Below are 16,620 nucleotides of genomic sequence, written 5' to 3'. Positions count from 1 at the left end.
GGGCTGAACGAGCCCATTCCTGTTCTTAATTGATGACATGATTTCTCTGGTTACTTCCACTAAGCAATGAGACTTCTCTGGTTACTTCCAATCTCTTACATGAAATGTAATCCTCACACTCAAGTAATGAATAGACAACACCTTGGAAGGGCAAGTAACATTCAGACACACAAGCCTAAGCAACAAACCTCTTGGAGTTGCAAAGCCTCTGGCCTGAGAGTTAAATCCAGCCCAGGTCAGGTCCCAACCTGGGCCTTCAGGGTTCTTCAGAAGGTCCCACCCCTTCCCTCAGCCCCACTTCCTTTCCTCCGTCCTAGTTAAATAATCAATTAAACAATTAATTAATTGATTATTTAATTGATCAATTAAATGTAACTGCTTCAATTTAATCAATCAATTGAATTTAATTGATTTAATTTATTCAAATAAAGTAATTAATTGAACAATTGCCCAAATAATTAGCTAATCAACTAATAAAAATAATTGGAAGAGTATGTTTAGAGCTCCCTGAAGATTTTAACTCAGCCATTTGGCTATAGATGGAATTCTGTGAAGAATTCTTCACAGCCCTATCCCAAACTTCCAGACATGTTGGATGACCATGCTGTCTGTGGATGATGGAAGTTGTAGTCCAACACATCTGGAGGGAACACAGATTGGGGAAGGATGGTTTACTCACATCCCATTATGTGGATGGCTCATTGAGACAGCTGACGTTCACTTTAATGCTTGTCTACTGACCAAAATTGCGTGGAAATGGGTCAGTGTCTTTCTACCTCTTGACACAACACCTAAGTAAAGATGCATGAGAATGCTGGTTTTGCTTGCAAAAGAACATGCCCTGTCTGACGCCCCAAACATAAACGCAAGAATGCGTCCACCAAAAATATTTGCAAATTGTCAAGTCGTCCTTGCATTCTTCTCAATCCCAATTCACAGTTTGATTTGTGCAAATTTTTGTAATTTGCGCAAATTCCCTCAGTAGACTGAATCAGCCCCACTTTAGTCTCTGGAGGAAATTTGCACAAATTTGGGCAGATTTCAGGATGTGTTTCTAGTCCTCATGGTAGCGACAGGGTTTTCTCTCTTCCCGGCTTTCTCAGGTTTTCGTCATGCTTTATGCGAGCAATCGTGTCTAAGAAAATCTCTGCAGAGATAAAGCGTATTTGGTATTGCTCTTCCTCTTCTCTCCCGTAATCCAGATTCCTTATCCCTGACTTCCTCCTGCAGCTGAGGACAGGAGCGGTCTGGAGACACCTTTAGCACTGTGACCCATCAACAAACCCAAAGCTCTGCCCAGGACTAGAACCTTGATACTCAATGGGCAGCCTTTCCCTTCCTCTTTTGCTGGCTTCTTGCCTGAGCTGCCTTATGCTGAATGCCTCCAGCCAGACGGCCAACAGCTTCAGGGACAGCACCATCCCCTTTGAGGTCCTGGACCAAGATAAAGCAGCATATGGCCTTCTCCAGCCCGGCGTCTTCCCAGGCCCCGGAACCACCTCCAACCAATCGGAAGGTGCCGTCCCGCAGGCCCCGAAGATGTCGGTCATGTGCACGAAGCGGACGGAAATCCGGCAGGCCTTTAAGTACATCAACACGTTCGTCTCTTGCACAATCTTCATCGTAGGCATTATCGGCAACTCCACCCTGCTGAGGATCATCTACAAGAACAAATGCATGAGGAATGGGCCCAACGTCCTCATCGCCAGTCTGGCTCTGGGGGACCTGCTGTACATCCTCATCGCTTTGCCCATCAATGTGTATAAGGTAGGTGCAGAGCCCGGCCTGAAGGGTGGGAGAACTGGGCACTCGCTCTGGGGAGGCACCAAGCTGAGATCGGCGGCGGTGGTGGTGCAGTTTGACTTTTAAGGCGCTGTCTCCAATGAGCTAGGTTGGAAAAAGCAATAAGTGCCTTTAATCTTCTTCGGAAAAAAAACGAGGAAAAAAATGAAGCAGGGGTGGGCAACAGGTGGCTTGTGGGCCAGATATGGCCCCAATGCCCTTCACTGCAGCCCCCAAAACTGGAAAAAAATTTTTTAAAGAAATGGCTGCCAATTAGTTTCCGAGCAAAGTATAAAGTGTTGGTTATTACCTTTAAAGCACTACATGGTTTGGGTCCAGGCTACCTGCGGGATCACCTTCTCCTGTACAATCTGCCCCACACACTCAGGTCCTCTGGGAAGAATCTACTTCAGCTAGCAAAAACTAGATTAACAACTGTTACCCAGAGGACCTTCTCTTCTGCTGCTCCCAGACTGTGGAACGGCCTGCCGGAGGAGACTCGTCAACTTAACAGTCTACTAGCATTCAAGAAAGCTATAAAGACTGATCTCTTCCAGCAGGCCTATCCAGTGGAATTTTAAGATGTTTTTAGGATGTTTTTAGGATGTTTTCAAAAATGAATATTATGTTTTGATTCAGTTTTGTGTATTTTGTCATTTGTTGTTGTTCCCTGCCTTGATGGGGATGGAGAGGCGGGTAAGAAATAGATTTATCATCATCATCATCATCATCATCATCATCATCCAAAGCAGCTATGGAGCAGCAACCAGGTCAACATTTGCAAGTCATCTTGACCCTTTTACTGCTCTGTAAGCATTTAAGAGTCGCACCCTGCATATCGAAGTGGAAGTAGTGCCATCTGCCATCTACTGTGGATGTAGAACAGGGATGGGCAACTTCAGGTGGTCCAGAGGCCGATTTCCAGCCTCCGGCCAATTTCTGCCCCCACACCACCTGCAGTGTCACAAAAATGTGGTGGTTTGCCACCACAATTCAGTGGCAAACCATTCCGGAGACTCAAAGTGGCCACGTTTACATTGAAAGCAAGCTATAATTCGGTACTTTTGAGTCTCTAGCTGTCTGCTGCCGAAATTTGGCAGCACGGCACCAAGTGTTTGTTGCCCGCCACTGAATTTCAGTAGGGCATGGGTGGCGGCAGAGGTGGTGGAGTCCACGGTCAAGGCCACGAAGAGGAGGCATAGGTGGCCTAGCCCTGATATAGACCCAGATGCAGTTGGCAGAGCTAGAGAAGCTCAGAAGCATTCAGGAAGGCTCCCATCTGAATGGGAACGTCCCTTTTGAACCCTGCTGTGGCTTTCCTTTTCTTGCACTGCTACGAAGGACACAATAGAGCGACTGTTGAGGTCATGAGCCAGATGTTGGTCAGATGTCAGAAAGGCAACGAAACAAGGACCTTCATAAGTGCTCCAGTGGGGAGAGGGGACCCTCCAGGGCAAAATATATCTGTAGGAAGTATCTGTTTCATGGAGCCCCTCCTCTCTCAGATGTTCCAAGTTGTTTTGGATCGTAGCCGAAACATCTTCTGATTAAAATGAGTCAGGAGTCCGCTTGGCTTGGAGCCAGAACAGAGATAAGAGAACAAGGGAATATTCCTTTTGAGGGGGGTGGGTGTCTGTGGACAGAATCCAATGGGGCACGTACGCCCCTACTGCATCCGGTCTGCCCCATCAGTTGCCTTCCACGCGGTTCCTGTAGGACTCGCTGCTTATGCAAAGGAGATTTAGCACATCCTAGGAGGAGCTCTGAAATGGGCAGAACTACTCATTTCTGGAAGGAGGCAGGTTGACTGAGCTTCCTCATAGGAGTGCCACTGAGGCGCCTCCTTCCAGAAATGAACATTTCCGCTCATTTTGGGTTGTCCGGGAAGGACTAAATCGCCGTCACGCAAGTGCTTGGGGACAATTGCGCAATCGAATTAGCAGGGCGTAAGAGTATCAGCAGAGGAGGCAACATCGCGTTGGGTTCTGCCCTGGTGCTCTGGCCATCTCCTGTAGCTCCTCTTGGGGACAGGCAAATCTGTCCCTTTTGCTTTCTCCTGCATTAGCATTTTTTGAAATCTCAGGTTCTTTCCATCCAGATTTATTTATTTATTTATTTATTTATTTATTTATTACACTTATATACCATCCCCATAGCCAGAGCTCTCTGGGCGGTTTACAGAAATTCTAAAAATGAGATAAAAACTTGTATACAAAATTTAAAAATTTAAAACACAGAACATACACACATAAAGCATTAAAAACCATTAAAAAAATAAACATGTGGGTGATAAAACTATCAGTTTTGCTTTCTCTTGCAGTCATTTTTTTAAAAAAAATCTGTCTCAAAGATGGAGAAGTTTGCACATTTTGGTAAATATAAAATATGAACTAGAACAATTTTTTCACCCACAGGCTAAATTCAATAGGGATATGGATTGAACTGATATTTTGTTTGTTTTTTACCTGCCTGCTGTATAGCAATTAAAGATTGCCCCCTTCCAAAAACTTACACATGAGGTCACCATATTCCAGCACTTTTAGCCAGTGCTATTTGGTGCAGACATTAATGGGGGCATAGAGATCAGTCTTTGAAAACTTCCCAGAATAAAAACCTCCAAACTAACATGTCATTGATGAGGCTAAGCAGAACCTTTTCTCTCATCATACTCGTTATCTATATTTTATTTATGTACAATACATTTATACCACTCCCCATTCAAAATCACAGTTTAAAAGCAATCCTTCTATATGTAGGAAGGATAGCTTTTAAACCACGCCTCCACCACCACAGCCCCCCAAAAATCATGAGGATTTTTTTTTTCTGGAAGAAAATAACATCTGTAAACAGCTATAGAACACCAAAAGGGACAAAATTAGGTTGTTAGTAAACTAATTCGATACTTTTATTGCTCCAAAGGGTCCAATCTAGCTTGCTAATTTAAACACATACACACTCCAAATCTGAAGGAATTCACCATTTGATTCCATTGATTACAAACATGCCCTAAGCCATGGGAGAATTCTTATTAAGTCACAATCCTATATAAGTTTAGACTGAAAAAAAAAGTCCTACAATGCTGAGCATGCTGGGAGTTGTAGGACTTTTTTCCTGTTTAAACATACATAGGATGATGATGAGGATGATGAGGATGATGGTTATTATTATTTGTATCCTGCCTTTTGCCCAATACTGGGCCTCAAGGCGGTCTTACAAAGTTTAAAACATACATTTTAAAATGTAGGAAAAGAAAAGAAATGTAATTTTTTTTAAAAAAAATACACAACAAAATTATAAGTCTTTAACATAGATGGAGGGACAAATTATTCTCAAAAGGCCTGCTGGAACAAACGAGTTTTAGCCTGCTTCTGAAAGCCCATCAAGGAGGGAGCCAGCCTAGCTTCCCCAGGAAGAGAGTTCCAGAGCACTGGAGCAGCCACCGAGAAGGCCCTCTCCCATGTTCCCACCAAGCGCGCCTGTGAAGATGGCGGGACTGAAAGAAGGGCTTCTCCAGAAGATCTCAAAGCATGGGCAGGCTCATAAGGGAGAATATGGTCTTTCGGAAAACCTGGACCCGAGCCATATAGGGCTTTATAGGTCATAACCAGCACTTTGAATTGTGCCCGGAAACAGACTGGAAGCCAGTGGAGCTGTTTTAACAGGGGAGTTGTCTGCTCCCTGTAACCAGCTCCGGTCAACAATCTGGCTACAGCTCTTTGAACCAGCTGGAGTTTCTGAACACTCTTCAAAGGCAGCCCCACGTAGAGCATGTTACAGTAATCCAATCGGGATGTAACTAAGGCATGTGTCACCGTGGCCAGGTCCGACATCTCTAGGAACGGGCGCAACTGGCACACTAGCTTTAACTGTGCAAATGCACTTCTGGCAACTGCCGAAACCTGGGCATCCAGCCTCAGGGCTGAATCCAGAAGTACACCCAAGCTGTGGACCTGTGTCTTCAGGGGGAGATTACACTCTTAGTAATACTTATGTTTAAGTATTAGTAATAAAATAGAAGTAGAAATGGTGGCCCTATGCAAAAGTTAGCATATACTTTACTTTGGGCATGGTCCAGATCTTCACATTGGGTTACTCCTTGGGATTCCCCTTCAATTGGACCATCAAACTGTGAATGCTTTATATTCAGTTTAAAACCATGAAAACAGGACAAGTTGTTCAGGACATAATGCAGAGCGGAAAGTTTGTTCTGGTTCTTTCCTGGGATATCCTGTCAATTATGTATTTTTATTTCCTCTTAATGGTGTATTAACCCAGTTTTTATGTTTTGGCATAAGTATGTAATCCAATTTGTTTCTAGCATGAACCAAAATAAACCATTCTAGTCTTATCCAAAGTAAAGCTGTCTAGTAACTAGATTTAACATCAGAAGTGCCCTGCTGGATCAGACCAAGGCTGCATCTAGTCCAGCACTCTGTTCACACAGTGGCCAACCAGCTGTCGACCAGGGACCAACAACCATCTGTCTGGTAGGGACGTCAGAGAAATCTGTTTGGGGAGGGCTGGAATTCGATGAGTTTTCCTAAGTTCAGCCCCCAGAATTTCATTTCAGTTACTGCTGCAGTACCCAACTCGATTTGTAGCAAGTCAGGCCAGCATGCAGATTTTTCAGGCATTTGCACAATTTCTGAGCAACCTGCGCAAATTTCTGAGAAATTTGCGCAGATTTCTGAGCAATTCTTAAGTAATTCAGAGAAAAAACAAAAGGCAGAATAGAATGAGTGTTTACCAGTCCCACATGCACCCAAGGCTAAAAGGCGATCACACCTTTCCTTAGTGAAGAAAGTTAAAATAGATTCACTCACCATATACTTGCACATATTATGCAGGTACAGCATGCAAGTCTTCAAAACAGAGTTTGTTCCGTCCATTTTGTGTTCTATAACACTGGCAAGGGCAAGAGAGCAAACACAACAGCTCCAGGCAAAGGAGAAGGTCCGAGAGAGAGGAGGGTGGGAGGAAGGGGAAGGGCAAAAGCAACAAGCCACAGGAAACCACACTGTAGACTATAGAGATCCTAAGGCTAGCTGTGGCCTAAATTCTCATGAAATAACTAACTGCAACACTGCCCCCTTACAGATGAAATTGCAATATTCCCAACAGCACCAAGGCAAAGGCAAAGGCAAAGGCATGGGCATCTTGAGAACCCTAGAGGGACAGATTTGGCCACCGGGGCCCAAGTTTCTGCAACTCGGTTGTAAGGATTGATGTCCGGCTGGACATCTGGAAAAACTTCCTGACAGTTAGAGCAGAACGACAATGGAACCAGTTACCTAGGGAGGTTGTGTGCTCTCCCACACTAGAGGCATTCAAGAGGCAGCTGGACAGCCATCTGTCAGGTATGCTTTAGGGTGGATTCCTGCATTGAACAGGGGGTTGGACTTGATGGCCTTGTAGAACCCTTCCAACTCTGCTATTCTATGATTGGCTGAACCTCCTACTCCATGCACACATTCTGGGAAGAAACCCATTTCTCCTCTGTGATTCCCTGCTAATGGTGTGCTTCCTCTCCCTTCAGCTGCTTGCAGAAGACTGGCCATTTGGTGTGCAGGTGTGCAAGCTGGTGCCATTCATTCAGAAGGCCTCCGTCGGCATCACAGTCCTGAGTCTCTGCGCTCTTAGCATAGACAGGTAACAGACCACCTTTGTCACCTCCCCAAAAGCCTGATCAGTCAGTTTGATATATCTAACTGTTGCCTCAACCATCCAAGGTAGACTGCATAAAGTCTGCCCTTATGCAGTCTGCCTTTAAACATGAAGGTTTGGAAAGTGTGTGGAAGATGATTTAATTCACGGACTGCCTATTGGTGTACTTGGCAGGCATAAGAGCTGAATGTAGTTTGTTCCCGAAAATGCGCTTCAAAATTCTCCCCTCCAAATGTGAATCCAGAAACTGGGGGTTGGGGGTTGGAAGAAAAGTGAGAATCCAAAAAAAGAGGGGGGTGGAGAAAAGCGAGAATCCAGAAAAAGGATGAGAGAAAAGTGAGAATCCAGAAAAAGGATGAGAGAAAAGTGAGAATCCAGAAAAGGGGTGTAAGAAAAGCAAGAATCCAGAAAAGGGATGCAAAGGAAAATGAGAATCTAGAAAAGGGGTGTTGGGTGGGGGAGCAAGAATCCAGAAAAAGAGGGTGGGAAGAAAAGCAAGAAAAGAGGGTGAGAAGTGAGAATGTAAAAAAGGGATGCAAGAAAAAGCATGAATCCAGAAAAAAGGAGAATCCAGAAAAGGGATGCAAGAAAAGCAAGACTCCAGAAAGGGGAGGGGAGAGAAAAGCGTGAATCCAGAAAAAGGGTTGGGAAGAAAAGCGAGAATACAGAAAGGGGGTGGGAAGAAAAGCAAGAATCCAGAAAGGAGGGGTGCTTCCAACATATTAACCCCCCACATGGCAATTTGTGGTGATGCCCTGGACACTTTTTCAAAATGACAAACGTTCACCTGGCCCTAAACTAGCCCAACCACCATCCCAAGGCTGACTGCGTGGCTCTGAAGTTCCCTCCCAGCTGCCGCCTCCATCAACCCGGCAGCACTTCCCTTTCATCCAGCATACGGGAACTGAGAGATGCCGGCTGCTTCCTGACATGTGCCTTTTCCCCTCCCGGGGCCGATCATGCAGGTACCGAGCAGTTGCTTCATGGAGCCGCATCCAAGGGATGGGCATCCCCCTGTGGAAGGCGGTCGAGGTGATGCTCATCTGGGTGGTCGCCATCATCCTGGCTGTTCCTGAAGCCATCGCCTTTGACCTGGTGAAACTCAATTACCACGAGCAGATGCACTGGGTCTGCATGTTGGCCCCCGAGCAGATGCCTGGCTTCATGACGGTGCGTTCTCCCTTGGGGTGGGGGGCAGGCAGTGGAGGCTGGAGGCTCCAGTATCCATGGGGCAGTGAATCCGCTCAGTCAGAATGCTAAAGGAGCTATCCAAGGTGCTGATTCCTACTCCCCAAATTAGTTCAGCACCTTGGACCATGGCTTTAGAGCTTTGGCTGGTTCTGACTGAAACCCAGAATGGATTCACAGCCCCACCAAATTCGGAGCCACCAGACTCCAGTGGATGGATCCACACAGCTGTCTGCATTTTGGGACTTTCCTTGGGGGGGCGTGGCTATGGGGCCTGCCATGATGAGCGCTTGCACTTCAAAATTTGCCACTGCGCAACTAATCCTGCCCAACCAGATGCTACATCGATAAAGGCAATCACCATCTTGGCCAAATGGTGGCTGGTCTAGGGTGACCATATGAAAAGGAGGACAGGGCTCTTCAGTTGTATTGAAAAGGGAATTTCTGCAGGTGTCATTTGTATATATGGAGAACCTGAGGAAATTCCCTCTTCATCACAACAGTTAAAGCTGCAGGTGCCCTGCCCTCTTTTAAATCTGGTCACTCTAGTATAGCTCCTGCACCTTTAACTGTTGTGATGAAGAGGGAACTTCACCGGGTGCTGCATGCATACCAAGGACACCTGCTGAAATTCCCTTTTCAATACAACTGTTAAAGATACAGGAGCCCTGTCCTCCTTTTCATATGGTCACCCTAGGCTGGTCTTACCATGCTGGATCATAGCAGAGGTCCATCTGATCCAGCATCCTGGCCAACCAGATATGGAGATCAGATGGTGTCCCTCTTGCTCCAACACCCAACGAATCTGAGCACTTTTCATGCCTTCCCCAGGTGGCACAGGGGCATTGGCACCCAAGGCAATCTATGCTCCCATGCTCCACCAGATGTTGTGTGCACGGCCCCCTTCCCCGTAGAGAAGAGGCACTGAGCTTCACCCCCTTCCCTTCTCTCTGCAGTTCTACAAGGATGTGAAAGACTGGTGGCTTTTTGGCTTCTACTTCTGCCTGCCGCTGGCCTGCACCGGCGTCTTCTATTCCCTCATGTCGTGCGAGATGCTGTGCAGGAGGAACGGCATGAGGATCGCGCTCAACGACCACATGAAGAGGGTGAGCCTTGTTCCTTGGCCGGCACACAAGGAACCCAACAACGCAGGAAGCTGACTTGCACGGTTGGGCCTAGTATGGTCTACTGCAGGCATGGAAAACGTCTGCTTGCCTCAAGGCTGGATTCTATTTCGACGAAGCTCTTGGGCGCTGCCTTCCAGAGGGGACGCAGGGCTGAAGGCAAAAGGGAGAAGGCCGAAATGACCCCAAATACCAGCTAATTTTTAGCTTGAAGCTCTTACTGCCAGTAGGGATGCACAGACTCTCCTGCACCTAGTGGGCGCCAGCTGAATTACCTGATTGCTGGGCCACGAAACCCCCTGGAGGGCTCAGCCAGCAGCTCACTCCTCAACGTGAGCCACCATTTTGATGCAAGATGGCGGCTTTGTTCTGTTTGTGTTTTCAATGTGGCGCAAAATGGCGGCTGTACAGGGCCGTTTCCGCCACATTGGAAGTGTAAAGGGGCCCTCTATACCTCTAAGGTTGCAGAAATGGCCCTTTATGACCACCGTTTTGTGTAACGTGAAAAACGCGACAATTACGGAGCTGCCACGTTGCGGAAAAACGACAGCTCGCATCAAGGAGTGGGCAGCTGTGAGGTGCTCCCGGACCACACGGCGCTTGGCAAGCATGTCCGCAAGCGCGCTGTGGTTCGGTGAGCAGTGTCTGGGTGGCCCAGTGGCTCTACCCCCATTTCGAGTGCTCACGATATCCCTAACTGCCAGTAACTCCGGAGGGGCATTTCAGCCTTTTAAAATTGCACAAAAGTCAGGGAACCATCAAACCATGTGGAGAAGTGGTGATTGTGGGAAAGGGGATGGGGTCTGGGGAGTGCCCCAGAGGGCCGAGTTACCAGTGCATGCGCTGGTAACTTCGAGGCTCAACTTCTGCAATGCGCTCTACATAGGGCTCCCTTTGTGCCTAGTCCAAGTTATTTGAAGGAACGCCTCCTCCCATATGTGCCTGCCTGGACCTTGAGATCATCCACAGGGGTCCTTCTCCGTGAGCCCCTGCCAAAGGAAGTGAGGCAGGTGGCTACTAGGAGGAGGGCCTTCTCCGCTGTGGCACCCCAGCTGTGGAATGAGATCCCCATAGAGGTTCAGCTTGCGCCTACACTGTTCTCCTTCCGTTGCCAGCTGAAGACCTTTTTATTTTCTCAGTATTTTAATACCGAATTTAATTTAAATTTAAACTTTGTTTTAATCTCATATTTTAACCTATGTTAATTTTTTTGCTGTGTGGTTTTATTCTGGTTGTGCTTTTTATATTGTATTTTAAATTTGTTGGTTGTTTTTATGCTTTTCATGGTTTTAATTTTTGTGAACCGCCCAGAGATCTTCGGCTATTGGTCGGTATAAAAATGCAATAAATAAATAAATAAATAAATAGTCCGGAAACTTCAACTAGTTCAAAATATGGCAGCCAAGCTGGTCACTGGTACACCTAGGGGTGACCACATTACACCAGTTTTAAAATCTCTTCACTGGCTGCCAATTAGTATAAAGCAAAGTATAAAGTGTTGGTTATTGCCTTTAAAGCCCTACATGGTTTTGGTCCAGGCTACCTGCGGGATCGCCTTCTCCCGTACAATCTGCCCCGCACGCTCAGGTCCTCTGGGAAGAATCTACTTCAGTCAGCAAAAACTAGATAAACAACTGTTACCCAGAGGACCTTCTCTTCTGCTGCTCCCAGACTGTGGAATGGCCGGAGGAGACTCGTCAACTTAACAGTCTTTTAGCATTCAAGAAAGCTATAAAGACTGATCTCTCCCAGCAGGCCTATCCAGTGGAATTTTAGGATGTTTTTAGAAAGTTTTTAGGATTATTTTATTTTATATAATGTATATTATATTTTTATAATTATATTATGTTTTAATTGAGTATAATGTATTTTATCATTTATTGTTGTTCCCCGCCTCGATCAAAATGGAGAGGCGGGCAAGAAATATATATATATATATATATATATATATATATATATATATATATTATTATTATTATTATTATTATTCCCACCCCACTGTTATCAGGCATGATGGACCATGGAGAAAGATGGGCATGAAATAGCAACAGAATGGGAGAAAGGAAAAAGGGAAAACTTGGGAGAGAAGGATGTTGAAGAATAGGGTTGATGAGATTTATTGGCCTCTTAGACCCATACTCACACTGCTGCGTTAATCTTTCCCCCCACCCCTTCCTTCATTAACCTCAATGGCTGGATTTGGGGCTTCCAGCGTCGGGAAGTGGCCAAGACGGTGTTCTGTCTGGTGGTGATCTTCGCCCTCTGCTGGCTACCTCTTCATCTCAGCAGGATCCTCAAGAAGACCATCTATAACCCAGAAGATGCGGACAGATGTGAGCTGCTTAGGTAAGGGATCAGTCTCAGAAATTTCATTTGTGGTGCTGGCAGAGCTCCAGAGTCCCTGAAGTTGTGTCCACCATCAGTCTTCTCACTTGATTTTTGTGTATTTATAGACAAATTTATATTAAGAACATAAGAACTGCCCTGATGCTGGATCAGACCAAGGGTCCATCTAGTCCAGCACTCTGTTCACACAGTGGCCAACCAGCTGTCGAGCAGGGACCAACAAAGCTGGACATAGTGCAACAGCACCCTCCCACCCATGTTCCCCAGCAACTGGTGCACACAAGCTTACTGCCTCGGATACTGGAGGTAGCACATAACCATCAGGGCTAGTAGCCATTTATAGCCTTCTCCTCCAGGAATTTATCTGATCCACTTTTAAAGCCATCCAGATTGGTGGCCACTGCTACATCTTGTGGTAGTGAATTCCATAGTTTAACTCTGTGCTGTATGAAAACATCCTTCCTTTATCAGTCCTGAATCTCCTACCAATCAACTTCATGGGATGACCCCTTTGGGTTCTAGTATTTTGAGAAAGGGAGGAAAATGTCTTCCTATCCACATTCGCCACACCATGCCTAATTTTGTACACCTCTGTCATGTCTCCCCTTAACCTCCTTTTTTCCAACATCAACAATCCCAGCAGTTGTAACCTTCCCTCATAAGGAAGATGCTCCAGCCTCTTAATTGTTTTATTTGCCTTTTTCTACACTTTTTCCAGCTCTGTAGTATCTTCCCATTGCATGGACACTAGTGTTTAGGTGCCCATTTTTGACCCAACTTGAATGGGAAGAGGTTAGCTGGGTCTCATGGGGCAAAGAGTCCCATCGTTGTGGTTCCACTAGGAACCATGGTCTAGGGCCTGTCCTGCACCCTCCACACCTAAGATGATGGTGCAACACTGAGCTGGCCTATCCCTGTTGAATGCAGTCTGTGGGTAGGTCCATATGAGAGGAAGTGCTTCTTTGGGTCCAAATCCCTTAAGGCGCTAAGGAAGGGTGATACCTATCTAAGGACATCTCAGTGCAAGGGCTAGGAGGCATCTCCCCAACATGCAAGCCAATCAGACTCATGCATGAGTTATTGACTAGCGATGTCAAGGATGGGGTGTCGGTGTTGGAAAAATGGTGGTGGGAACAAACGTTTAGGTGAGTAAGTACCCCCCTCCCAACATTTTCTTTAAAAACCCCACAAATAAATCCCTGAGCAGGAAGGGTTTCCCTTCAATTTTCCTGTCCTGCTCCTTCTTTCTTCAAGGCTTCTCATCTTTACTACTGGCATTGAGGTTCAACACCCCTGTGACTCTGGGAGCTATCACAAGGAGCTCCTGCACTCCAAAATTGTCTATGACATCACTTCATCTGATTCCTGCTTTCAGTCATTCCACCACTCATTTTTCTGTTATGCTGACCCTCTTCCTCCCCGGTTACCACCTGCCTTCTTTCCAAAGATGAGGGTTCCTGGAACAGGGTCTCCAAACTCTAACTTAATGCTTGCATGGGAGAAAGTATCTCAGGTTCTTCAACTACAGATACCTGGAATTAAACTGTGGACCTTCACACAGCGCGTGGTGCTCTACAACCAAGTTATTACATGCTTCTCTTCAAGGTTGGCCTGTGGTTGGTTGAAAAAGTTGGATCAACCCCCAAGAACTGGGAGATGGTTGAAACAAGCAGCCTTTTCACAGAGATTTTGTGCTCAGCTCCATCCTAACATCATTGGTTTTCCTTTCTCTTCCCCACCCAGCTTCCTTCTGGTCATGGACTACTTCGGTATCAACATGGCCTCACTCAACTCCTGCATCAACCCTGTGGCTCTCTACTTCGTCAGCCGGAAATTTAAGAACTGCTTCCAGGTAGGATAGCGGCTGGGCTTTCGGAGGAGCTGGGGGTTGGTTTCTGAAAGGGAGGGTGTGAGGAAAACAGCCCAGTTGTTACAGGAAGTAGTAGTAGAGGGAAGCTTTCTTGATATTGCTGCTTCCTCTCTCAAGAAGTCCTTCTCCTGCTTTGTACATGGTGCCTTTTTGATCAGGGATAGGCAACCCAGATGTTTTGGACTACAACTCCCATCAGCCTCAGCCAGCATGGGCAATGATCAGGGATTACATGGGCTGGAATCCAAACTATTTGGAGAGCACCCCTGGTTTCGTTGCACAAAAAGCACCATAAGAAATAAACATTCCCAGATGGCTTTTACTGTTGTTCTTGTGAATTGTGCGTGGTGGTGGTGAGACGGGACCATAAAGGTGTCCAAGAATAGAAACTGGTACATGGCTTTCTTGTCTTCAGGCCAAACTTAATGTTCCTTTAAACATGCATATTAGAGCTATGTATGCTATTTTTATTTAATCTCCTGCAAGTCTGCATTGCTGCAATTTGGATCAGGGCCATGACACTTTGAAAGAGAAGGGTTTATGCTTTCAACCACCCGTTTTTTTGTCCTTAAATTCCACCCCCATGGGTTTATGAAAACCACCACCACCAAAGCACCCGGCAAAGTCCATCAAGTTAAATGTCAAAAAGCAGCGGCGGCAAATTTTCAACATCCTAAAAGATCGCGCTAATTTGACGTGGATTTCAGTTTTGGTTTCCTCTTGGCTTTCCTGGGGAAGGATGCCCCATCCTCTCCCTGGGATAGGGGCAGGGGGAGTGGGGTGCACCGGCGTCTCCTCGCCCCAGGAAGGCAGCATGACCCAGCTTTTCCAAAGGTCTAAACAACTTGTTTTTCTCTCTCTGGCTCATTCCTCTTAGTCATGCCTTTGTTGCTGGTGCCAGAGAACAGCCCTTGGCATGGTTCCGACAGACGACAAGGGCTCCGTTGGGAAGTGGAAAGCCAGCGGGCAGGGTCTGGGCCTCAACCGGAGTAGCTCCCGCCTGAGCAACAAGTACAGCTCATCTTAGACACGTGGATAAACGAGAAGCGGAGGCTTTGCCAGGACTCTGGAGACGGCCGTCCATGGTTTCCTGGTGCTCTTCTTGAACTGCTCTGCTTTATGCTCCTTTCCTTCTATCTCCCAAGCCAACCAGCTCCAGAGGCAACCCTTCAAAGACTCTCTACTCATCTGATATTCCTCTGCCTCTTATTTTTCCTTTAATCGAGCACCCCCACCCCCAAATACCTCTTTCTCACCCACCCCCTCTAAACAGCAGAGCATCCTAGAAGAACAGGCTGGCCGGAACAGGCCAATGGTCCATCTACCGACTAGATTCAACTTCATGCAACTTAAGGTTTCCCCAGGCATCAAATATGGGCATGACCCACATTCCCTTCTTTCCCTGCATAGACCAGGGAAGGCACAGAAAACGGGGGAACCAGGAGTGAAGTGGTAGGTTGGTTGAGCGAGGGGAGAGAGAGCTGGAAAAGGAAGGATTGGCCAATGTAGAAGATCCTTCCTACCTAAAACCTGGTGTTATGGCCCAAGACTGAGTGCCCTCTGAGGCTTGAGGTTCCTGCACTAGCAAGTCAGAGGTGGAGATTGAACCAATTCCTGGTTCTTCACAAATGGAAGCCTCCACCTCAGATCTTCCATCCTGTCCACTTGATCCCCAGGAGGGTGTCTACGAAACTGAATTCACCCCCCACCACTGCTCTAGAAGTCACCCCTGAGCCACTCCTAGACCAGACAGCACCATATCCAAGAATGACGAGTAACCATAATTCGCCACAATATGGCGGTGTCAGTCCTCCAAGAGAACCAATGCGTTTTCAACTCGCAGCTTCCATAAATGTGACCGAGATCCCCAGTTGGTCGACACAACCACACCTGCCTCCCGATTTCCGAGTGGTTCATAAAGGGTTTGTAACAGAACGACTTGATCGTGATTTAGGGTTATGACTTTATTGTAGTATGGATGTAGCCACCCTATAGATATGCTTAATTTGGATTAAAAGTTAGTTTGTGTCACACACTTCTATCTGGACAAAATGCTAGCTAGAGGTTGCAAGCATGAGCGTCGGCGTCCCGTCTGGTACTGCATGGCACTACTTCTGAACTGCGCTATCGTCATCGCAGCACGGGTGAACGACAATCTTGGTTCTCCGAGCGCCTGTTCTTATGAAGCCAAAACCTACCGCACAGGGTTGTTGTTGTGAGTATAACATGGAGAGGAGGAAGAGGAGGAGGATTATGCACACCAACTTGGAGGAAAGAAGGCAGGAAATGAAAAATAAATAAATGAAATAAATAAATGAAACTAAAATACACACAAGAGGTGGGGATCGGTGGACTTGGGAGAACCCCAAGGTTTGTAAAAATACAAAAAAAAAAAAAGAGGATAAATTTTTGGGCTGGGAGCAGGGAGAACAATTTCGAGTGGAAGAAGCAAAGATTAAGGGGAGACATGATCACGGTTTTCAAGGATTTGAAGGAGTGTTTCACAGAAGATGTAACACATCTTGTTCTCTGTAACTTTGGAGCACTTATTTATTGCATTTATATCCCACCTTTTTTCCTCCTTAAAGAACGCAAGGTTCTTTATAATAATCCTCCTCTCCATTTCACCCCAACAACCCTGTGAGG

General features: G+C 46.3%; 1 protein-coding gene across 1 annotated transcript; it reads left to right on the top strand.

The window, feature by feature from the left end:
* Positions 1-1,232: 1,232 nt before the first annotated feature.
* LOC134409041 (endothelin receptor type B-like) lies at positions 1,233-15,325 on the top strand. The gene is made up of 7 exons (XM_063141582.1): positions 1,233-1,767; positions 7,319-7,431; positions 8,412-8,616; positions 9,591-9,740; positions 11,971-12,104; positions 13,848-13,956; positions 14,852-15,325. Exons 1-7 carry the CDS (start codon positions 1,321-1,323, stop codon positions 14,999-15,001), a joined length of 1,308 nt encoding a protein of 435 aa, XP_062997652.1. The 5' UTR covers positions 1,233-1,320; the 3' UTR covers positions 15,002-15,325.
* The last annotated feature ends 1,295 nt before the right edge of the window (positions 15,326-16,620 follow it).

This window comes from Elgaria multicarinata, chromosome 15 (genome assembly GCF_023053635.1).
Source record: "Elgaria multicarinata webbii isolate HBS135686 ecotype San Diego chromosome 15, rElgMul1.1.pri, whole genome shotgun sequence".
NCBI lineage: Eukaryota > Metazoa > Chordata > Lepidosauria > Squamata > Anguidae > Elgaria > Elgaria multicarinata.
The sequence above is the reverse complement of the archived record's forward strand: the minus strand, read 5'-3'. Positions and strand labels throughout refer to the sequence as shown.

Excerpts from the sequence above, each read along its gene's own strand:
- LOC134409041 (XM_063141582.1), top strand. The coding sequence starts at position 1,321 with ATGGGCAGCCTTTCCCTTCCTCTTTTGCTGGCTTCTTGCCTGAGCTGC. Across the intron at positions 1,768-7,318 it reads TGCCCATCAATGTGTATAAG|CTGCTTGCAGAAGACTGGCC; the intron begins GTAGGTGCAGAG and ends CTCTCCCTTCAG. Across the intron at positions 8,617-9,590 it reads AGATGCCTGGCTTCATGACG|TTCTACAAGGATGTGAAAGA; the intron begins GTGCGTTCTCCC and ends TTCTCTCTGCAG.